The following is a 25,432-nucleotide window of genomic DNA, read 5'->3' on the forward strand; positions in this document are numbered from 1 at the left end:
TTGTTTTTCCATCCCTTGGCATTTAGTGAATGTTTTTTAGATATAAGCAAAACAAAGAAAATTACTATATTTAGGTTAAAATGCTATTTCTTTTTTTTATTCCTGTCTTCTGAAGCCTCCCAGTTTGACAAATCGGAAGTTAAGCAGAGCTGGTTCTGTGGTTGTTCCTTATATTACATCAGCAACTCTGAGAAGATTATCAACTGTGTCTACTTCTTCATCTGGGAGTAGCAGTTCCAGGCCAGGTTCTGTAGGGTATGTTGATGCTTCTTTTATATCCCCCCCATCACAAATATATCTGCCTATTAATTCTGTTTGCACCATAGCTCAATTATTTTTCTCCCCTTTTCACATGCATCCAAAATTAAACTTTTCATGATTCAGATAGAGCACACAGTTAAAAAATAAAATAAATAAATCCAATTTATTTCCAGTATTACATTGTGCACACTTTCTGAGACACCAGTTCTTACTGAGCATTAGACAAGTGCATTTGGAGGTTTTGGATGCCCCTGAATGCAGAAAGTTGCCATTCACGGAATTCTGTTCTTTTCAGAGCCAGATATATTCTTGTGAAAGTGCAACACACTAAGATAGATTATATGAAGCTGGGGCAAGTAAAATTGCAAAGTTGTTTCTATACTCATAACTAAACATTTTATATAAACATCTCAAGGCATTGACTGTTTCTCCTGTTAAGTGTGGTCAGTCCACGGGTCATCATTACTTGTGGGATATTTGCTCCTCCCCAACAGGAAGTGCAAGAGGATCACCCAGCAGAGCTGCTATATAGCTCCTCCCCTCTACGTCACACCCAGTCATTCTCTTGCACCCAACTAATAGATAGGATGTGTGAGAGGACTGTGGTGATTATACTTAGTTTTTATATCTTCAATCAAAAGTTTGTTATTTTAAAACAGCACCGGAGTGTGTTGTTCCTTCTCAGGGAGAATTTGAAGAAGAATCTACCTGAGTTTTTGTATGATTTTAGCCGGAGTAGTTAAGATCATTTTGCTGTTCTCGGCCATCTGAGGAGTGAGGTAAACTTCAGATCAGGGGGCAGCGGGCAGGTTCACCTGCAAAGAGGTATGTAGCAGCATATTATTTTCTGAGGAATGGAATTGACTGAGAAAATACTGCCAATACCTATATAATGTAAGTTCAGCCTTAAATGCAGTAGTAGCAACTGGTATCAGGCTGTCATGTATGTATATTTACACTTCAGTATTCTGGGGAATGGCACTTCACTGGAATAATACTGTATGCATAAAACTTTAGCCTATCTTGCAGTGAGAACGACTAGCAGCAGGCTTTCTAATGACAATTCATTTATTTGATGTTAAACGTTTTGCTGGCATGTTAAATCGTTTAATTTTCTGAGGTACTGGGTGAAAAATTGTTTTGGGCACAGTTTTTTTCCACTTGGCGGTCATTTTATTTAATTAAAGACAGTTTACTGATCTCCCTCACTGTTGTGTGTGAGGGGGAGGGTCTTATTTTGGCGCTTTTGCTACGCATCAGAAATTCAGTCACAAGTCTGTTTTCTTCCCTGCATGATCCGGTTCGTCTCTACAGAGCTCAAGGGTCTTCAAAAATTATTTTGAGGGAGGTAATCACTCACAGCAGACCTGTGAGATTGTGCTTTGACTGTGATATAAAACGTTATATTCTGTACATTTTTTCTGCTATTTAAGGGTTAGTTATCCATTGCTAATGGGGGCAATCCTTTGCTAAAATTGTGTTTTTACCGGAAAGAATTTGATTTTATAGTTTCTCCGGTTTATTGTTACTCAACTGTCATAATTTTTTCTGTGCTTCTTAAAGGCACAGTACGTTTTTCATATTATTTGTAAATTGAATTGAAAAGTATTTCCAAGTTTGCTGGTTTAATTGATAGTGTGTTAAACATGTCTGACTCAGAGGAATATCTCTGTGCTATATGTGCTAAAGCCAAAGTGGAGCCCAATAGAAATTTATGTACTAATTGCATTGATGCTACTTTAAATAAAAGTCAATCTGTACAAATTGAACATCATTCACCAAACAACGAGGGGAAAGTTATGCCGACCAACTCTCCTCACGTGTCAGTACCTGCATCTCCCGCTCGGGAGGTGCGTGATATTGTAACGCCGGGTACTTCAGGGCGGCCATTACAAATCACATTACAGGACATGGCTAATGTTATGACTGAAGTTTTGTCTAAATTACCAGAACTTAGAGGGAAGCGTGATCACTCTGGGGTGAGAACAGAGTGCGCTGATAATAATAGGGCCATGTCAGATACTGCGTCACAGTATGCAGAACATGAGGACGGAGAGCTTCAATCTGCAGGTGACGGTTCTGATCCCAATAGAGTGGATTCAGACATTTCTAATTTTAAGTTTAAGCTTGAAAACCTCCGCGTACTGCTAGGGGAGGTATTAGCGGCTCTGAATGATTGTAACACCGTTGCAATCCCAGAGAAATTATGTAGGCTGGATAGATACTATGCGGTACCGGCGAGTACTGACATATTTCCTATACCTAAGAGGCTTACAGAGATAATTACTAAGGAGTGGGATAGGCCCGGTGTACCCTTTTCCCCCCCTCCTGTATTTAGAAAAATGTTTCCAATAGACGCCACCACAAGGGACTTATGGCAGACGGTCCCTAAGGTGGAGGGAGCGGTTTCTACTCTGGCTAAGCGTACCACTATCCCGGTGGAGGATAGCTGTGCCTTTTCAGATCCAATGGATAAAAAATTAGAGGGTTACCTTAAGAAAATGTTTGTTCAACAAGGTTTTATTTTGCAACCCCTTGCATGTATTGCGTCTGTCACGGCCGCGGCCGCTTTTTGGTCCGAGTCCCTGGAAGAGACTCTTGACTCAATAACTATAGAGGAGATTTCAAACAAGCTTAAAACACTTAAGCTAGCTAATTCATTTGTTTCAGATGCCGTAGTACATTTAACTAAACTTACGGCTAAGAATTCCGGATTCGCCATTCAGGCACGCAGAGCACTGTGGCTAAAATCCTGGTCAGCTGACGTTACTTCTAAATCTAAGTTACTTAACATACCTTTCAAAGGGCAGACCTTATTCGGGCCCGGTTTGAAAGAAATTATCGCTGACATTACAGGAGGTAAAGGCCATGCCCTGCCTCAAGACAGAGCCAAACCTAGGGCTAGACAGTCTAATTTTCGTTCCTTTCGTAATTTCAAGGCAGGAGCAGCATCAACTTCCTCTGCACCAAAACAGGAAGGAGCTGTTGCTCGTTACAGACAAGGCTGGAGACCTAACCAGTCCTGGAACAAGGGCAAGCAGGCCAGAAAACCTGCTGCTGCCCCTAAGACAGCATGAATTGAGGGCCCCCGATCCGGGAACGGATCTAGTGGGGGGCAGACTTTCTCTTTTCGCCCAGGCTTGGGCAAGAGATGTCCAGGATCCCTGGGCGTTAGAGATCATATCTCAGGGATATCTTCTGGACTTCAAATCCTCTCCCCCAAAAGGGAGATTTCATCTGTCAAGGTTGTCGACAAACCAAATAAAGAAAGAGGCGTTTCTACGCTGTGTACAAGATCTTTTACTAATGGGAGTGATCCATCCGGTTCCGCGGTCGGAACACAGACAGGGGTTTTACTCAAATCTGTTTGTGGTTCCCAAGAAAGAAGGAACCTTCAGACCAATCTTGGATTTAAAGATACTAAACAAATTCCTAAGAGTTCCATCGTTCAAAATGGAAACTATTCGGACAATCCTACCCATGATCCAAAAGGGTCAGTACATGACCACAGTGGATTTAAAGGATGCTTACCTTCACATACCGATTCACAGAGATCATTACCGGTATCTAAGGTTTGCCTTCCTAGACAGGCATTACCAGTTTGTAGCTCTTCCATTCGAATTGGCTGCGGCTCCAAGAATCTTCACAAAGGTTCTGGGTGCTCTTCTGGCGGTACTAAGACCGCAAGGAATTTCGGTAGCTCCGTACCTAGACGACATTCTGATACAAGCTTCAAGCTTTCAAACTGCCAAGTCTCATACAGAGTTAGTACTGGCATTTCTAAGGTCGCATGGGTGGAAGGTGAACGAAAAGAAGAGTTCTCTCTTTCCACTCACAAGAGTTCCCTTCTTGGGGACTCTTATAGATTCTGTAGAAATGAAGATCTACCTGACAGAAGACAGGTTGACAAAGCTTCAAAATGCTTGCCGTGTCCTTCATTCCATTCAACACCCGTCAGTGGCTCAATGCATGGAGGTGATCGGCTTAATGGTAGCGGCAATGGACATAGTACCCTTTGCACGCCTGCATCTCAGACCGCTGCAATTGTGCATGCTAAGTCAGTGGAATGGGGATTACTCAGATTTGTCCCCTACTCTGAATCTGGATCAAGAGACCAGAAATTCTCTTCTATGGTGGCTTTCTCGGCCACATCTGTCCAGGGGGATGCCATTCAGCAGGCCAGATTGGACAATTGTAACAACAGACGCCAGCCTACTAGGTCGGGGCGCTGTCTGGAATTCTCTGAAGGCTCAGGGATCATGGACTCAGGAGGAGAGTCTCCTGCCAATAAACATTCTGGAATTGAGAGCAGTTCTCAATGCCCTTCTGGCTTGGCCCCAGTTAACAACTCGGGGGTTCATCAGGTTTCAGTCGGACAACATCACGACTGTAGCTTACATCAACCATCAAGGAGGGACAAGAAGCTCCCTAGCGATGATGGAAGTATCAAAGATAATTCGCTGGGCAGAGTCTCACTCTTGCCACCTATCAGCAATCCACATCCCGGGAGTGGAGAACTGGGAGGCGGATTTCCTAAGTCGTCAGACTTTTCATCCGGGGGAGTGGGAACTTCATCCGGAGGTCTTTGCCCAAATACTTCGACGTTGGGGCAAACCAGAGATAGATCTCATGGCGTCTCGACAGAACGCCAAGCTTCCTTGTTACGGGTCCAGGGACCCGGAAGCGGTCCTGGTAGATGCTTTGACAGCACCTTGGACCTTCGGGAGGGCTTATATGTTTCCACCCTTCCCGATGCTTCCTCGATTGATTGCAAGGATCAAACAGGAGAGAGCATCAGTGATTCTAATAGCGCCTGCGTGGCCACGCAGGACCTGGTATGCAGATCTAGTGGACATGTCATCCTGTCCACCTTGGTCTCTGCCTCTGAGACAGGACCTTCTGATCCAGGGTCCCTTCAAACATCAAAATCTAATTTCTCTGAAGCTGACTGCCTGGAAATTGAACGCTTGATTTTATCAAAACGTGGATTTTCTGAGTCAGTAATTGATACCTTAATACAGGCTAGGAAGCCTGTTACCAGAAAGATTTACCATAAAATATGGCGTAAATACTTATATTGGTGCGAATCCAAAGGTTACTCTTGGAGTAAGGTTAGGATTCCTAGGATTTTGTCTTTTCTACAAGAAGGTTTAGAAAAGGGTTTATCCGCTAGTTCCTTAAAGGGACAGATCTCAGCTCTGTCCATTCTTTTACACAAACGTCTGTCAGAAGTTCCAGACGTTCAGGCCTTTTGTCAGGCTTTGGCCAGGATTAAGCCTGTGTTTAAAACTGTTGCTCCGCCATGGAGTTTAAATTTAGTTCTTAACGTTTTACAGGGTGTTCCGTTTGAACCCCTTCATTCCATTGATATAAAGTTGTTATCTTGGAAAGTTCTGTTTTTAATGGCTATTTCCTCGGCTCGAAGAGTCTCTGAGTTATCGGCCTTACATTGTGATTCTCCTTATCTGATTTTTCATTCAGACAAGGTAGTTCTGCGTACTAAACCTGGGTTCTTACCTAAGGTGGTCACTAACAGGAATATCAATCAAGAGATTGTTGTTCCATCTTTGTGTCCTAATCCTTCTTCGAAGAAGGAACGTCTTCTGCACAATCTAGATGTAGTCCGTGCCCTGAAATTTTATTTACAGGCAACTAAAGATTTTCGACAAACATCTTCTCTGTTTGTCGTTTATTCTGGTCAGAGGAGAGGTCAAAAAGCTTCTGCTACCTCTCTCTCTTTTTGGCTTCGTAGCATAATACGTTTAGCTTATGAGACTGCTGGACAGCAGCCTCCTGAAAGAATTACAGCTCATTCTACTAGAGCTGTGGCTTCCACTTGGGCCTTTAAGAATGAGGCCTCTGTTGAACAGATTTGCAAGGCTGCAACTTGGTCTTCTCTTCATACTTTTTCCAAATTTTCCAAATTTGACACTTTTGCTTCTTCGGAGGCTGTTTTTGGGAGAAAGGTTCTTCAGGCAGTGGTTCCTTCCGTATAAAGATCCTGCCTGTCCCTCCCGTCATCCGTGTACTTTAGCTTTGGTATTGGTATCCCACAAGTAATGATGACCCGTGGACTGACCACACTTAACAGGAGAAAACATAATTTATGCTTACCTGATAAATTCCTTTCTCCTGTAGTGTGGTCAGTCCACGGCCCGCCCTGTTTTTTATGGCAGGTCTAAATTTTTAAATTATACTCCAGTCACCACTGCACCCTTTAGCTTCTCCTTTCTCGTTGGTTCTCGGTCGAATGACTGGGTGTGACGTAGAGGGGAGGAGCTATATAGCAGCTCTGCTGGGTGATCCTCTTGCACTTCCTGTTGGGGAGGAGCAAATATCCCACAAGTAATGATGACCCGTGGACTGACCACACTACAGGAGAAAGGAATTTATCAGGTAAGCATAAATTATGTTTTCATTCATTTCTGCCTTTCTCTTGTCTGGGATGTCTTTTTCACATATATATTACTTTTTTTCTATATATTACTTTTTTTCTATATATTACTTTTTTCTATAAAGTAACTGAAGTGCTTTATTCAAAGGTAAGTTAAAGAGCTTTGTGCCGTTAAGGGAACATTTAAGGGTCATAAAACACTAGTTGAATGTGAAAATGTGTAATCCATTAACACCTTGGATTCCATCACAATCTGTAGGCTGAGGCCTTTTCTGCTAATTTCCTATTCGTTACGTTCGCAATATCATGTTTTCAGCTATTTCCATCCCGCAACCCGCTATCAAGTTTTTGGATCCTTGTTAAAAGCCCTAATTTTACTATACAGCAAAAAAAAAGTACTTGGTGATCACAATCAATTTGCAAGAGACTTTTCAACACCTTTTCAAATTCGACACCTGAAGGCATTTGATAACACCCTGGAATGGCATATTTGACATCTTGGCAACATTTCCTACTGCACATATTTACATAGGGACATCTACAGGAAAAGTCACATCAGGACCTTAACATCTACAAATGGCGTGCAACAATCTTTTTCTGTGAATTTTTAGTTTTAAGTCTCCTGCACTGTCGTGATTGTTACTAACAGTACTGGCGTCTTCATAAGTGGCCTTCTGAACAAGATCACTCAATCATGAGTTCCATTTCAATCCGTTTCCATCCTCACCACTGCTTAACCACCTGAATGCTATTTGATTCTTGGCATGATGGAAATATTGGGCATAATTGCTCAATAACTATATTGTCACTTTTAATTTGTTACAGGTATTACTTTTTACTATATTTATTGCTTATAAAAGCACCATTTTTAGTTTGGTGTGATCTTAAAACAAGATGAAGACTACAGGTTTCTATTGTAAGGACTTACGATATCTTCTTATACTGGATTTTAAAAGTACTGAAACTGTAAAGTGCGAACCCACTCTCTCGCAACATGCTATCTGTATAGTTGTACAAATGAGATTGCACCTTTGTGACTGGGTTTCTCCTACATTGGTGTATCCGGTCCACGGCTTCATCCTTACTTGTGGGATATTCTCATTCCCTACAGGAAATGGCAAAGAGAGCACACAGCAAAGCTGTCCATATAGCCCCCCCCTCTAGCTCCGCCCCCCAGTCATTCTCTTTGCCGCTCTGAACAAGTAGCATCTCCACGGGGATGGTAAAGAGTATGTGGTGTTAGTTGTAGTTTTTATTTCTTCTATCAAGAGTTTGTTATTTTAAAATAATGCCGGTTTGTACTATTTACTCTACAACAGAAAGTGATAAAGATTTCTGTTAAAAGAGGAGTATGATTTTAGCACCAGTAACTAAAATCCATTGCTGTTCCCACGCAGGACTGTTGAAACCAGAGAACTTCAGTTGGGGGGATCAGTTTGCAGGCTTATCTGCTTAAGGTATGATCAGTCATTTTTCTAACAAGACCAAGTAATGCTAGAATACTGTCAGTTATCCCTTCTGGGATAGGTAAGCCATTTTCTTAGACTCAGTGACAGAATTAAGGCTTATAACTAGGGCTCTATGCTGGTTGATACTATTGTGGGCTAAGTCGATTTCTTTTTAACATGTTTATGTGACATTTTAAGTGTTTTTCAGACTTTGAAACACTTTTGGGGAATTATATTACGCCTGGCAGTTGTTTAGACACCTAATCTTGTCAGAAAGGCCCCTTCACTCTGGAATGCAGAGGGAGGAGGCCTCATTTTCGCGCCTCAGTTGCGCAGTTGCTTTTCACTAGGCAGTTCATGCAGCTTCACGTGGAGTGTCCAGAGGCTTGGAAAAGACTTATTACTTATTTGAATAACCCCTAAGGAAGGTAAACGCCGCAGTAGAGACTGTGGCATGGGACTGTAGTGTTTTTAACCGGTTAATTGCTATTATTAGCTCCGTTTTGGGCATTAAGGGGTTAATTTGTCTGAAAATTGGTGTGCAATACTTTCAAAGCATTAAGACACTGTGGTGAAAAATTCATAAAGATCGGATATTTCTTTGATGTTTTTCTGACGTTTCAGTAATAAAGTGTGTACTTTTATTATTTAAAGAGACAGTAACGGTTTTGTATAAAATAACTTTTATTGCATTAAAGTTTTACCTAAGTCTGTCTAACATGTCTGTGCCTTCAGATAGCCTATGTTCTGTGTGTATAAAGGCCAAGGTGGTTCCCCCATTAAATGTATGTGTGAAGTGTGCCATAGCGTCCAAACAGATAAAGGACAGTACTGTCACATTTAAAGATGTTGCCCAAGATGATTCTTTAAATGAAGGTAGTGGGGATAGTTCATTATCCTCTCCTTCTGTGTCAACACCAGCTTTGCCCACGCAAGCGATACCTAGTACATCTAGCGCGCCAATGGCTGTTACTATGCAGCAATTAGCAGCAGTAATGGATCATTCTCTAGCAGCCTTTTTATACAAACTGCCAGCTTTTCCTAGAAAGCGTGATTGCTCAGTTTTAAATACAGAGGATGAGCAAGCAGACGCAGAGGATAATTTATCTGTTGTGCCTTCACATCAATCTGAGTTGGCGGTGAGGGAGGGCCTGTCTGAGGGGGAAATTTCTGACACAGGAAAAATTTCTCAGCAGGCAGAGCCTGATACCATTGCATTTAAATTTAAGCTAGAACACCTCCGCACTCTACTTAAGGAGGTGCTAGCGACACTTGAAGATTGTGATCCTTTGGTGATTCCAGAGAAATTGTGCAAAATGGACACATTTTTAGAGGTCCCAGTGCACTCTGATGCGTTTCCGATACCCAAGAGGGTGGCGGATATAGTGACTAAGGAGTGGGAGAAGCCAGGTGTACCTTTTGTTCCCCCTCCTATATTTAAGAAAATGTTCCCCATTGTTGACCCCAGAAGGGACGCATGGCAGACGGTCCCTAAGGTAGAGGGGGCAGTTTCACATTGGCTAAGCGCACAACTATACCAATAGAGGACAGCTGCGCTTTCAAAGATCCTATGGATAAAAAATTAAAAGGGTTGCTTAAGAAAATTTTGTGCATTATTCCTGTCACCACGGCGGCGTCTTTTTGGTTCAATGAACTAGAAAATTCGCTCCAGAAGGAGACTCCATATGATGAAGTCATGGAGAGAATTCACGCACTGAAGTTGGCTAATTCCTTTATTTTAGATGCCGCTTTTCAATTAGCTAAACTAGCTGCGAAAAATTCAGGTTTTGCAATAGTGGCGCGCAGAGCGCTTTGGCTAAAATCTTGGTCGGCGGATTTGTCGTCCAAAACAAAATTACTTAATATTCCTTTCAAGAGTAAGACCCTATTCGGACCAGAATTGAAAGAGATTATTTCAGACATCACTGGGGGAAAGGGCCATGCCCTTCCACAGGATAGACCTTTCAAAGCAAAAAATAAGTCTAATTTTCGTTCCTTTCGTAATTTCAGGAACGGACCGGCTCCTAGCTCTACAGCCTCTAGACAAGAGGGTAACGCATCCCAGCCCAAACCAGCATGGAAACCATTGCAAGGCTGGAACAAGGGGAAACAGGCCAAAAAGCCTGCTCCTGCTACCAAATCAGCATGAAAGGAGAGCCCCCGATCCGGGACCGGATCAAGTAGGGGGCAGACTCTCTCTCTTTGCTCAGGCTTGGGCAAGAGATGTCCCAGACCCCTGGGCGATAGAGATTGTCTCTCAGGGGTATCTCCTAGAATTCAAGGACCTTCCCCCAAAGGGAAGGTTTCACATGTCTCGCTTGTCTTTAGACCAGACAAAGAGACGGGCATTCTTACATTGTGTAGAAGACCTTTTAAAAATGGGAGTGATACAACCAGTTCCAAAAGCAAGAACAGGGACTGGGTTTTTACTCAAACCTGTTTGTAGTTCCCAAAAAGGAGGGAATGTTCAGGCCAATTCTGGACTTAAAAATTCTAAACAAATTCCTCAGAGTTCCATCGTTCAAAATGGAAACAATTCGAACAATTCTACCTATGATCCAGGAGGGTCAATACATGACTACCGTGGACCTAAAGGATGCATACCTGCATATTCCAATCCACGAAGTTCACCATCAGTTCCTAAGGTTCTCCTTCCTTGACAAGCATTATCAGTTTGTGGCTCTTCCCTTCGGATTGGCCACTGCCCCAAGAATTTTCGCAAAGGTATTAGGGTCCCTTCTAGCGGTGCTAAGGCCAAGGGGCATTGCGGTAGCACCTTACCTAGACGACATGTTAATTCAGGCGTCGTCCTTCCACAAAGCGAAGGCTCATACGGATATTGTTCTAGCCTTTCTAAGGTTTCACGGTTGGAAGGTTAACGTAGAAAAGAGTTCCCTGTCTCCATCCACAAGGGTTCCCTTCCTGGGAACGATAATAGACTCGGTAGAAATGAAGATCTTTCTGACAGAGGTCAGGAAGTTAAAACTTTTAAACACTTGTCGAGTTCTTCAAACCATCCCTCAGCCCTCCATAGCTCAGTGCATGGAGGTAATAGGACTAATGGTTGCGACAATGGACGTGGTTCCATTTGCCCGAATTCATTTAAGAACACTTCAACTGTGCATGCTCAAACAGTGGAATGGGGATTATGCAGATTTGTCTCCCCAGATACAAATGGACCAGAAAACCAGAGAATCGCTCCTCTGGTGGTTGTCTCAGGATCACCTGTCTCAGGGAATGAGTTTCCGCAGACCAGAATGGGTCATTGTCACGACCGACGCTAGTCTCTTAGGCTGGGGCGCGGTCTGGGACTCCCTGAAAGCTCAGGGTCTATGGTCTCGGGAAGAATCTCTTCTCCCGATAAACATTTTAGAACTGAGAGCGATATTCAATGCGCTCCTGGCATGGCCTCAACTAGCGGAGGCCAAATTCATCAGATTGCAGTCGGACAACATGACGACTGTAGCGTACATCAATCATCAAGGGGGAACAAGGAGTTCCCTTGCGATGAGGGAGGTATCCAGGATCATCAATTGGGCAGAGGATCACTCTTGCCACCTATCAGCAATTCACATCCCAGGTGTAGACAACTGGGAAGCGGATTATCTGAGTCGTCAGACTTTCCATCCGGGGGAGTGGGAACTTCATCCGGAGGTTTTTGCCCAGTTAACTCAGCTATGGGGCATTCCAGATTTGGATCTGATGGCGTCTCGGCAGAACTCCAAGGTTCCACGCTATGGGTCCAGGTCCAGGGATCCCAAGGCGACATTGGTAGATGCCTTAGTGGCGCCTTGGTCGTTCAATCTAGCTTATGTCTTTCCACCGTTTCCTTTCCTCCCCAGGCTAGTAGCCAGGATCAAACAGGAGAAGGCTTCGGTAATTCTAATAGCTCCTGCGTGGCCTCGCAGGACTTGGTATGCAGACCTGGTGAATATGTCATCGGCTCCACCATGGAAGCTACCTTTGAGACAGGACCTTCTAGTGCAAGGTCCATTCGAACATCCAAAGCTAGTTTCTCTGCAACTGACTGCTTGGAGATTGAACGCTTGATTCTATCTAAGCGTGGGTTTTCGGAATCAGTTATAGATACTCTGGTTCAGGCTAGAAAGCCTGTAACCAGGAGAATTTACCATAAGATATGGCAGAGATATCTCTGTTGGTGCAAATCCAAGGGTTACTCATGGAGTAAAATTAGGATTCCAAGGATACTTTCCTTTCTCCAAGAGGGATTGGAGAAAGGTCTGTCAGCTAGTTCTTTAAAAGGACAGATATCTGCTCTGTCTGTCTTGTTGCACAAATGTCTGGCAGCCGTGCCAGATGTTCAGGCGTTCGTACAGGCGTTAGTCAGAATCAAGCCTGTCTACAGACCTGTGACTCCTCCTTGGAGTCTAAATTTAGTTCTTTCAGTTCTTCAAGGGGTTCCGTTTGAACCTTTACATTCCATAGATATTAAGTTACTATCTTGGAAAGTTTTGTTTTTGGTTGCTATTTCTTCTGCTAGAAGAGTTTCTGAATTGTCTGCTTTGCAGTGTAATTCACCCTATCTGGTGTTTTCATACAGATAAGGTAGTTTTACGTACCAAGCCTGGTTTTCTTCCAAAAGTGGTTTCTAATAGAAATATTAACAAGGAAATAGTTGTTCCTTCTCTGTGTCCCAGTTTCTAAAAAGGAACGTTTGTTACACAATCTAGATGTGGTTCGTGCATTAAAATTCTATCTAGAAGCAACAAAGGATTTCAGACAGACATCATCCTTGTTTGTCGTCTATTCTGGTAAAAGGAGAGGTCAGAAAGCTACTGCTACCTCTCTTTCCTTCTGGCTAAAAAGCATCATCCGATTGGCTTATGAGACTGCCGGACGGCAGCCTCCTGAACGAATTACAGCTCACTCTACTAGAGCTGTGGCTTCCACATGGGCTTTCAAGAATGAGGCTTCTGTTTAACAGATCTGTAAGGCAGCGACGTGGTCTTCTCTGCATACATTTGCCAAATTTTACAAATTTAATACTTATGCTTCTTCGGAGGCTATTTTTGGGAGAAAGTTTTTACAAGCAGTGGTGCCTTCCGTTTAGGTTACCTGACTTGTTCCCTCCCTTCATCCGTGTCCTAAAGCTTTGGTATTGGTTCCCACAAGTAAGGATGAAGCCGTGGACCGGATACACCAATGTAGGAGAAAACAGAATTTATGTTTACCTGATAAATTTCTTTCTCCTACGGTGTATCCGGTCCACGGCCCGCCCTGGCATTTAGTCAGGTTTATATTTTTTGAACACTACAGTCACCACTGCACCCTATGGTTCTCCTTTTTCTCCTAACCGTCGGTCGAATGACTGGGGGGCGGAGCTAGAGGGGGGGCTATATGGACAGCTTTGCTGTGTGCTCTCTTTGCCATTTCCTGAAGGGAATGACAATATCCCACAAGTAAGGATGAAGCCGTGGACCGGATACACCGTAGGAGAAAGAAATTTATCAGGTAAACATAAATTCTGTTTTATAATATACCACCCTTTTTTCAAACAAAAAATAACTACATGAGTAGTACTTCCTTATAATATATTAAAGGAACATTCTATTGCAAAAAAAGTAATTACTATATGATTATCTATGTACTTTTATAATATACCTTACTTCTGTCAAACAAAATAACAATTTAATATAAATAGTGCTTCATTTTAACATTAAATGGATGTTCTAAAGCAAAAAAATCCTTCTAGCATGTCTTTTTTTATATTATAGATTTAGTTTACTATGTATTTAAATCCCACAATGAGGATAAACACAAAGGTAAAGTATCACTCTGGAGCTGCAACCATTGCAGCTCCCAAACAGGAAAATATCTTTGATTGGTGGCTGCATGTAACTGCTGCTCCTGCTTGGCTCACCAGCCTATGTGTTTAACCCTTTGGGAGTAGTAAATCACATAGAAGGCTAGAGTCAGTAATGACAAATTCCAGTCAATACATTAGATTTGCATAATCAACAAATGCAAGATAACAAGACAATGCAATAGCACTTAGTCTGAACTTCAAATGAGTAGTAGATTTTTTTATAACAAATTTCAAAGTTATGTATATTTCCACTCCCCTTGTACCATGTGATGGCAATCAGCCAATCACAAATGCATATACGTATAGTCTGTGAATTCTTGCACATGCTCAGTAGGATCTGGTGACTCAAAAATTGTAAATATAAAAGACTGTGCACATTTCTTTTAATGGAAGTAAATTGGAAAGTTGTTTAAAATTACATGCTGTATCTGAATCATGAAAATTTAATTTAACCTGAGTGTCCTTTTAAACAAATTAGAGTTTATCATTATTGCATCAGGACGTACTATTAATGAGCATATTGTAACAATAAAAAAACCTGCAAAGGCGCCAAATGGCCTAGTACAGTTTGGCATGGAGATAAAAGAAGACTAGGTCCCCTATTTAAGAAAGTCTGGCGACAGTGTGGATCAGGTCCGCCAGACCTCGCTGAATACGCTCTCCGTATTCAGCATTGCACCAGCAGCTCACAAGAGCTGCTGGTGCAACGCCGCCCCCTGCTGACTCGCGGCCAATCGGCCGTCTGCAGGGAGGTATCAATCAACCCGATCGTACTCAATCGGGTTGAATTGCGGCGATGTCTGTCCTCTTGCTCAGAGCAGGCGGACAGGTTATGGAGCAGCGGTCTTTGTGACCGCTGCTTCATAACTGCTGTTCAGGCTCGCCAGAAACACGGGGCGTCAAGCTCCTTTCGGAGCTTGATAGATAGGCCCCTAGGAGTATTACTCACAAGCGTGTAGCACCAAATAGGCTGGCACTTCACAGTAGTCCAGCTAACTGTATGCAATGCATTCACATCCAACAGGGCAACAGGAATGGATCCAAATGTGAGAGGATTCCTAAAATAGTGAAATGCAACACCACAGCACGGTTTGACAGCAAGGTAGTGAGAGAGAATAGAGTACACTCACATAGCAGCTGCACAACAATGTGCTATATACACAAATTAGACTTTTCAAAGTTTTATTCCAATTATGTGAACGTTTTCGGGGGATTAGCCCCTTCCTCAGACATACAAAATACAATATGTATGTCTGAGGAAGGGGCTAATCCCCCGAAAACGTTCACATAATTGGAATAAACTTTGAAAAGTCCTGGCGTGTGCACTCTTCATTACTTTCTATATATTTATATATATATATATATATATATATATATATATATATATATATATATATATATATACATATATATACATACAGGTGAAACTCGAAAAATTAGAATATCGTGCAAAAGTTAATTTATTTCACTAATGCAACTTAAAAGGTGAAACTAATATATGAGATAGACTCATTACATGCAAAGCAAGATAGTTCAAGCCGTGATTTGTCATAATTGTGATGATTATGGCTTACAGCTCATGAAAACCTCATATATATATATATATATATATATATATATATATATAACATCATATTTAAAACAGCGTTTCTCAGTCAGCTCTGGGCTGTTTCCTCGGGCTAAATCTCAATTGACATACCCCAAACAAAATATTAGTGTCAACATGTTCAGAAGGAAAAAGTTGCTTTTTATACACATGAGTTGCACTTCATTTGAAAATTAAAAAAGTTTATGCTTGTGCTTAGATATAAAAGGCAAAATTACAGGGGATCACGTGCGCTTTTTTTAACCCCTTTCCCCCTCCAGACATCTAGCCTATAACCCCCCTCACCACCACTACCACCACCAGAATTTACTACCTCCTCATTTTAAGACTTCTTATGATTACTTATTCAGGTCAATTCCGGAGCCTGTTCCACCCAGACGTGGTTCTTTGATTTCTCGGATGGAAGAGCTTAGTGATCGAGAAGAGGGTGAAAATCGTATAATGAAACTGAAACATCACATGAGTCAATCTCAAGTGATAACGGAGCATCTGGCAGTGAAGGAGGTGAGTTGTGTGCAGGACAGGAAAGCTAAGAACAGATAAACAGAATTAAATGAGAAATGAAAAGGTGTTATTTTTAGAGCTTACTGACCCTTTAAAGGGACACTGAGCCCACATTTTTTCTTTTGTGATTCAGATAGACCATGAAAGTTTAAGCAACTTTCTAATTTACTCCTATTATCAAATTTTCTTCATTCTCTTGGTATCTTTATTTGAATGCAAGAATGTAAGTTTAGATGCCGGCCCATTTTTGGTGAACAACCTTGGTTGTTCTTGCTGATTGGTGGATTCATTAATCCACCAATAAAAAATTGCTGTCCAGAGTGCTGAACCAAAAAAAAAAAAGTTTAGATGCCTTCTTTTTCAAATAAAGATAGCAAGAGAATGAAGAAAAATTGCTAATAGGAGTAAATTACAAAGTTGCTTAAAATTGCATGCTCTATCTGAATAAAAAAAAAGTAAAAAATGGGTTCAGTGTCCCTATAAGTACACTTATACATCTTATACAAATTTAAAAAAGGTGATGAAATAGAGTGAAATATATTAAGGTATAGGAAATATCCAAGAAAGTTGTTATGAGGACGGTAGATGATATAAGGCCATGACAAGACATAATAAAAAGGTGTAGTATACAGTGATAAGTTAAGTCGGTGAAAGGATTGGTTTAACATTGTTTTCCTTGGTCCACAGTGCTTGTCTGCAAAGTCTCAGCGACCTAAGAGTCTACAGCTTATGGATGGTCGTCTGTCCCTCCACACAGGGTCTCAAATCCAAGGAGCAACCATGAGTCCTTCTCCCATTACCCCGAAAACCCCAAGAACCCATAGTAAGTATTTTTCTGGTTATAATTAATCTTCATTATTTATTCACTATCTATACTCCAAGCCTCTTGAGATATTTCTCCTGTTAAGTGTGATCAGTCCACGGGTCATCATTACTTCTGGGATATTAACTCCTCCCCAACAGGAAGTGCAAGAGGATCACCCAGCAGAGCTGCTATATAGCTCCTCCCCTCTACGTCACACCCAGTCATTCTCTTGCACCCAACTAATAGATAGGATGTGTGAGAGGACTGTGGTGATTTTACTTAGTTTTTATGACTTCAATCAAAAGTTTGTTATTTTAAAACAGCACCGGAGCGTGTTGTTCATTCTCAGGGGGAATTTGAAGAAGAATCTACCTGAGTTTCTATATGATTTTAACCGGAGTAGTTAAGATCATGTTGCTGTTCTCGGCCATCTGAGGGGTGAGGTATACTTCAGATCAGGGGACAGCGGGCAGGGTCACCTGCAAAGAGGTATGTAGCAGCTTATTATTTTCTGAGAATGGAATTGATTAGAAAATACTGCAAATACCTATATATAAGTAAGTTCAGCCTTAAATGCAGTAGTAGCAACTGGTATCAGGCTGTCATGTATGTATATTTTTACTTCAGTATTCTGGGGAATGGCACTTCACTGGAATGATACTGTATGAATAAACCTTAGCCTATATTGCAGTGAGAACGGCTAGCAGTAGGTTTCTGTGACAATTTATTATCAGGTTAAACGTTTTGCTGGCATGTTAAATCGTTTAATTTTCTGAGGTACTGGGTGAAAAATTGTGTTGGGCACTAATTATCCACTTGGCGGGCATTTTATTCAATTTTTGACAGTTTACTGATCTCCCTCACTGTTGTGTGTGAGGGGGAGGGGCTTAATTTGGCGCTTTTACTACGCATCAGGAATTCAGTCACAAGTCTGTTTTTCTTCCCTGCATGATCCGGTTCGTCTCTACAGAGCTTAAGGGTCGTCAAAAGTTATTTTGAGGGAGGTAATCACTCACAGCAGACCTGTGAGATAGTGCTTGACTGTGATAAAAAACGTTATATTCTGTACTTTTTTTCTGTCATTTAAGGGTTAGTTATCCATTGCTAATGGGGACAATCCTTTGCTAAATATATATTTTTTCCGGTAAAAATTTGATTTTATTGTTTCTCAACTGTCATAACTTCTGTGCTTCTTAAAGGCACAGTACGTTTTTTTCATACTATTGAAATTTAAATTGAAAAGTATTTCCAAGCTGCTGGTTTAATTGCTAGTGTGTTTAACATGTCTGATTCAGAGGAATATCTCTGTGCTATATGTGCTAAAGCCAAAGTGGAGCCCAATAGAAATTTATGTACTAATTGCATTGATGCTACTTTAAATAAAAGTCAATCTGTACAAATTGAACATCATTCACCAAACAACGAGGGGAAAGTTATGCCGACTAACTTGCCTCACGTGTCAGTACCTGAATCTCCCGCTCGGGAGGTGCGTGATTTGGTAACGCCGAGTACTTCAGGGCGGCCATTACAAATCACATTGCAGGACATGGCTAATGTTATGACTATACCTAAGAGGCTTACAGAGATAATTACTAAGGAGTGGGATAGGCCCGGTGTACCCTTTTCCCCCCCTCCTGTATTTAGAAAAATGTTCCCAATAGACGCCACCACTCGGGACTTATGGCAGACGATCCCTAAGGTGGAGGGAGCGGTTTCTACTCTGGCTAAGCGTACCACTATCCCTGTGGAGGATAGCTGTGCCTTTTCAGATCCAATGGATAAAAAATTAGAGGGTTACCTTAAGAAAATGTTTGTTCAACAAGGTTTTATACTACAACCCCTTGCATGTATTGCGTCTGTCACGGCCGCGGCCGCTTTTTGGTCCGAGTCCCTGGAAGAGACTCTTGACTCAATTACTATTGAAGAAATTTCAAACAGGCTTAAAACCATTAAGCTAGCTAATTCATTTGTTTCAGATGCCGTAGTACATTTAACTAAACTTACGGCTAAGAATTCCGGTTTCGCCATTCAGGCACGCAGAGCACTGTGGCTAAAATCGTGGTCAGCTGACGTTACTTCTAAATCTAAGTTACTTAACATACCTTTCAAAGGGCAGACCTTATTCGGGCCCGGTTTGAAAGAAATTATCGCTGACATTACAGGAGGTAAAGGCCATGCCCTGCCTCAAGACAGAGCCAAGCCTAGGGCTAGACAGTCTAATTTTCGTTCCTTTCGTAATTTCAAAGCAGGAGCAGCATCAACTTCCTCTGCTCCAAAACAGGAAGCAGCTGTTGCTCGTTACAGACAAGGCTGGAGACCTAGCCAGTCCTGGAACAAGGGCAAGCAGGCCAGAAAACCTGCTGCTGCCCCTAAGACGGCATGAATTGAGGGCCCCCGATCCGGGAACGGATCTAGTGGGGGGCAGACTTTCTCTCTTCGCCCAGGCTTGGGCAAGAGATGTCCAGGATCCCTGGGCACTAGAGATCATATCTCAGGGATATCTTCTGGATTTCAAAACCTCTCCCCCAAAAGGGAGATTCCATCTGTCAAGGTTGTCAACAAACCAAATAAAGAAGGAGGCGTTTCTACGCTGCGTACAAGATCTGTTACTAATGGGAGTGATCCATCCGGTTCCGCGGTCGGAACACGGACAGGGATTTTACTCAAATCTGTTTGTGGTTCCCAAGAAAGAAGGAACCTTCAGACCAATCTTGGATTTAAAGATCCTAAACAAATTCCTAAGAGTTCCATCGTTCAAAATGGAAACTATTCGGACAATTCTACCCATGATCCAAAGGGGTCAGTACATGACCACAGTGGATTTAAAGGATGCTTACCTTCACATTCCGATTCACAGAGATCATTACCAGTATCTAAGGTTTGCCTTCCTAGACAGGCACTACCAGTTTGTAGCTCTTCCATTCGGGTTGGCTACGGCTCCAAGAATCTTCACAAAGGTTCTGGGGGCTCTTCTGGCGGTGCTAAGACCGCGAGGAATTTCGGTAGCTCCATACCTAGACGACATTCTGATACAAGCTTCAAGCTTTCAAACTGCCAAGTCTCATACAGAGTTTGTACTGGCATTTCTAAGATCGCATGGGTGGAAGGTAAACGAAAAGAAGAGTTCTCTCTTCCACTCACAAGAGTTCCCTTCTTGGGGACTCTTATAGATTCTGTAGAAATGAAGATCTACCTGACAGAAGACAGGTTAACAAAACTTCAAAACGCTTGCCGTGTCCTTCATTCCATTCAACACCCGTCAGTGGCTCAATGCATGGAGGTGATCGGCTTAATGGTAGCGGCAATGGACATAGTACCCTTTGCACGCTTACACCTCAGACCGCTGCAATTGTGCATGCTAAGTCAGTGGAATGGGGATTACTCAGATTTGTCCCCTACTCTGAATCTGGATCAAGAGACCAGAAATTCTCTTCTGTGGTGGCTTTCTCGGCCACATCTGTCCAGGGGGATGCCATTCAGCAGGCCAGAATGGACGATTGTAACAACAGACGCCAGCCTGCTAGGTTGGGGCGCTGTCTGGAATTCCCTGAAGGCTCAGGGATCATGGACTCAGGAGGAGAGTCTCCTGCCAATAAACATTCTGGAATTGAGAGCAGTTCTCAATGCCCTTCTGGCTTGGCCCCAATTAACAACTCGGGGGTTCATCAGATTTCAGTCGGACAACATCACGACTGTAGCTTACATCAACCATCAAGGAGGGACAAGAAGCTCCCTAGCGATGATGGAAGTATCAAAGATAATTCGCTGGGCAGAGTCTCACTCTTGCCACCTATCAGCAATCCACATTCCGGGAGTGGAGAACTGGGAGGCGGATTTCTTAAGTCGTCAGACTTTTCATCCGGGGGAGTGGGAACTTCATCCAGAGGTCTTTGCCCAAATACTTCGACGTTGGGGCAAACCAGAAATAGATCTCATGGCGTCTCGACAGAACGCCAAGCTTCCTCGTTACGGGTCCAGATCCAGGGATCCGGGAGCGGCCCTGGTAGATGCTTTGACAGCACCTTGGACCTTCGGGAGAGCTTATGTGTTTCCACCCTTCCCGATGCTTCCTCGATTGATTGCCAGGATCAAACAGGAGAGAGCATCGGTGATTCTAATAGCGCCTGCGTGGCCACGCAGGACCTGGTATGCAGATCTAGTGGACATGTCATCCTGTCCACCTTGGTCTCTGCCTCTGAGACAGGACCTTCTGATTCAGGGTCCCTTCAAACATCAAAATCTAATTTCTCTGAAGCTGACTGCCTGGAAATTGAACGCTTGATTTTATCAAAACGTGGATTTTCTGAGTCAGTAATTGATACCTTAATACAGGCTAGGAAGCCTGTTACCAGAAAGATTTACCATAAAATATGGCGTAAATACCTATATTGGTGCGAATCCAAAGGTTACTCTTGGAGTAAGGTTAGGATTCCTAGGATATTGTCTTTTCTACAAGAAGGTTTAGAAAAGGGTTTATCCGCTAGTTCCTTAAAGGGACAGATCTCAGCTCTGTCCATTCTGTTGCACAAACGTCTGTCAGAAGTTCCAGACGTTCAGGCTTTTTATCAGGCTTTGGCCAGGATTAAGCCTGTGTTTAAAACTGTTGCTCCGCCATGGAGTTTAAACCTTGTTCTTAACGTTTCACAGGGCGTTCCGTTTGAACCCCTTCATTCCATTGATATAAAGTTGTTATCTTGGAAAGTTCTATTTTTAATGGCTATTTCCTCGGCTCGAAGAGTCTCTGAGTTATCAGCCTTACATTGTGATTCTCCTTATTTGATTTTTCACTCGGATAAGGTAGTTCTGCGTACTAAACCTGGGTTCTTACCTAAGGTAGTCACTAACAGGAATATCAATCAAGAGATTGTTGTTCTATCCTTGTGTCCAAATCCTTCTTCAAAGAAGGAACGACTTCTGCACAATCTGGATGTAGTTCGTGCCCTAAAATTTTATTTACAGGCAACTAAAGATTTTCGACAAACGTCTTCCCTGTTTGTCGTTTACTCTGGTCAGAGGAGAGGTCAAAAAGCTTCTGCTACCTCTCTCTCTTTTTGGCTTCGTAGCATAATACGTTTAGCTTATGAGACTGCTGGACAGCAGCCTCCTGAAAGAATTACAGCTCATTCCACTAGAGCTGTGGCTTCCACTTGGGCCTTTAAGAATGAGGCCTCTGTTGAACAGATTTGCAAGGCTGCAACTGGGTCTTCGCTTCATACTTTTTCCAAATTTTACAAATTTGACACTTTTGCTTCTTCGGAGGCTATTTTTGGGAGAAAGGTTCTTCAGGCAGTGGTTCCTTCTGTATAAAGATCCTGCCTGTCCCTCCCGTCATCCGTGTACTTTTGCTTTTGTATTGGTATCCCAGAAGTAATGATGACCCGTGGACTGATCACACTTAACAGGAGAAAACATAATTTATGCTTACCTGATAAATTCCTTTCTCCTGTAGTGTGATCAGTCCACGGCCCGCCCTGTTTTTTATGGCAGGTCTAAATTTTTAAATTATACTCCAGTCACCACTGCACCCTTTAGCTTCTCCTTTCTCGTTGGTTCTTGGTCGAATGACTGGGTGTGACGTAGAGGGGAGGAGCTATATAGCAGCTCTGCTGGGTGATCCTCTTGCACTTCCTGTTGGGGAGGAGTTAATATCCCAGAAGTAATGATGACCCGTGGACTGATCACACTACAGGAGAAAGGAATTTATCAGGTAAGCATAAATTGTGTTTTTTTTGTATGCAAAAAAAACATATTTTATTGTATAATATCCTACAGGTTTCCCATCTCTATCCACTGATGGTCACATGGTGGGAGACATAGGATCCCCTCCCCCACCACCCCCTAAGAACAGATCACATGAGGGCAGCCAGCGGCTTTCACTAGAGGTGAGGAACCATAATAAGCAAGTCTTGTCAAAGGAGGCTCTCACAGTTCTTAATGAGTGTGCAAACATCCAATCTATATTATGTAGCACAGCTGTCCAATTTTTATATACGGCCGAAGTTTCAGTCCTATTTTCAGACCTTTATCAAGGCCAACAACTGCATAGCATTTTAAGCAAATGCATCCTGGTCTGTTTCACATCAAAAAGCGCTTTTTATGTGTAACAGAGCAGGATGCAAATTAGATGTGTGTTTTTAACCCCTTTTGTTTGTTCTTTTGTTTTTGTTTGGGGGTTTTTAAACACTTGGCAGGATAGCCAGTTATCTGTACTGCCCGCTCCATCTTAGCTATAAAAAAAATATGTTTAATGTCCCTTAAGAACCTATTGGAAACAGATTTAAAGGGACAGTAAAGTCATAATTAGACATTCAGGATTTAGACAAAGCATACAATTTTGAAAAAACTTTCCAATTTACTTCTTTTCTTTAATTTGCTTCCTTCTCTGGTTAACCTTTGGTTAGCTCAGGAGCAGCAACGAACCTAGGTTCTAGCTGCTGATTGGTGGCTGCATATATATGCCTATTGTCATTGGCTCACCCATGTTTTCAGTTAGAAACCAGTAGTGCATTGCTGCTACTTCAACAAATGATACCAAGAAAATGAAGCAAATTTGATAATAGAAGTAAACTTGAAAGTTGTTTTAAATGGTATGTTCTACCTAAATCATGAAAGACATTTTTTGGGTTTCATGTCCCTTTAAAGGACATTCTTGACATTATGAATTTGGTTAATTATAAAGTATATCTACACGTCCTCCCTTAGAGTAATTAAAAATGGCCCCCCATAAAGAATTCATTTGATTCTGGCTGTAGTAGCTGTATGTATGTTAATTTTTTGTGTGATTAATCCCACAGATTGCACCCTTATTGCCAAGGAAAGAGGAAGTGAAACCACCGACCCCTCCCCCAAAAGTTAGGAAATCAAGTGTTATCCATGACCCTGGAGTATGATGAACAGTCTGACCTGGTGTTCAGAATCTGATCAGTCGACAATGGTTGCCTGGAAATGTGGCTGACCAGTTAGAGGGATATCTGACCAACCATGTGAGGCCCAGAGATCTGAGTGACTATCTGATCGGAGTTCTAGGGAGTTTGATAGACCACCCAGCTAGAGGCCTTTTATCTGACAGACCATTCAGCAATAAGGCATTTAATCATCTAGATGGTTTCTGAATTGGTCTAAACATTTTGTTTCCTGAGTTGTCTTCATGACTCTTCCTCTATTCAAATCACTCCTTTCTGTAGAACCAAAGGATTGTGATGTGAAGAAAGATATAAGAGCCTGTTCTCATACCAAAAAGTACTCTACAATACCATAGAAGTATATAGTACTAAGCCAAACGTATGGGAAATTACATAGATATGAGCTCTTCATAGTGCATTATTAGTTCTCTCTTCAGTTAGAAGAACTGTTTTAGCTGATGGCTGCTGGATAACTGCTTTTAAAGCACAGATATCATAAGTTATACTCAGAGTATTGCTGCAGCTTTTGAGTACTATAAAGGATGGTTCGTCACTGTCCTTGCTTGGTGACCATAGTGGCAATTAATCAGGTACAGTAAAATATTTGGGAGGAAAATAATATATCTGTTAATATGTTGAATCTGCAATCTCTTCTAGGGATATAAACCAGCCTGCCATGTTGGTGAATCAGGATATAGATCATAGATTAGGTTAATGATAAGACATACTGCTTAGCGGTGGTCAGACAGGATTCTGCTGTGTTCTATATTCCTGTATTTTAAAGAGTATTTTATTGTAGGCTTCTGACATTTAAGGAGTGACTCACTCTATAAAAATGTGTGTGTGTGTGTGTATATATATATATATATATATATATATATATATATATATATATATATATATATATATATATATATATATATATATATATACACACACACACACACACTCTATGTACAGTTAATTGGTTGGCATATACAATAGCAATAAAAGTCCTACATATCTACCATGGAGATTATAACTCACCACACTACAAATGAAGATGCAGCTAGCAAAACTGCTTGCAAAGTAATTGGTATTTAAACCACAAAACCTATGGCTTGCACTTGAATAGCCTCTTCAGACAGCCTCTGGTGATTTGGTGATATATATATATATATATATATATATATATATATATATATATATATATATATATATATATATATATACATATATATATATATATATATATATATAGAACAATTGCTCATAAGTGCACATAGAATATGTATATTATCTGCAATATGCACAATAAATTTATATATTATATACACACTTTATATTTAAATACTTCTGTGTGAGTGTATGCATATGCGTTTGTGTATATATTAATAACTATATATATATATATATAACCCAAGGATCCCAGTGAATCCACCTCATCTTAGACATCTACCTGGGTGCTAACTCAGTATAATATAAATATCTAAATACAAGCACTCACAGGACTTTCATATATTCAGCAAGTCAACACTTTATTGACATTTCGTGGATCAATTATAGCATACGTGCAAAACAAACTTATACAGTGTATACCAAAATACAAACGGTATGGTGCCAAACTCCAACAGATGTGTATATTATATAGCTTCCAGTTCTAATTATATATATATATATATATATATATATATATATATATCAAG

At 41.6% G+C, this 25,432-nt stretch overlaps 1 protein-coding gene across 1 annotated transcript in view; it reads left to right on the forward strand.

Moving 5' to 3' along the window:
• Nucleotides 1-24,890, forward strand: part of DOCK5 (dedicator of cytokinesis 5) — a 458,078-nt gene extending 433,188 nt beyond the window's left edge. Inside the window, exons 48-52 of the mRNA XM_053718116.1 lie at nucleotides 116-255; nucleotides 15,887-16,040; nucleotides 16,728-16,863; nucleotides 22,618-22,727; nucleotides 23,640-24,890. Of these exons, the coding sequence (XP_053574091.1) occupies nucleotides 116-255; nucleotides 15,887-16,040; nucleotides 16,728-16,863; nucleotides 22,618-22,727; nucleotides 23,640-23,735 (636 nt within the window). The 3' untranslated portion in view covers nucleotides 23,736-24,890. The remainder of the gene's footprint in view (nucleotides 1-115; nucleotides 256-15,886; nucleotides 16,041-16,727; nucleotides 16,864-22,617; nucleotides 22,728-23,639) is intronic.
• The last annotated feature ends 542 nt before the right edge of the window (nucleotides 24,891-25,432 follow it).

Source organism: Bombina bombina, chromosome 6 (genome assembly GCF_027579735.1).
Source record: "Bombina bombina isolate aBomBom1 chromosome 6, aBomBom1.pri, whole genome shotgun sequence".
In the NCBI taxonomy this organism is placed as follows: Eukaryota; Metazoa; Chordata; class Amphibia; order Anura; family Bombinatoridae; genus Bombina; species Bombina bombina.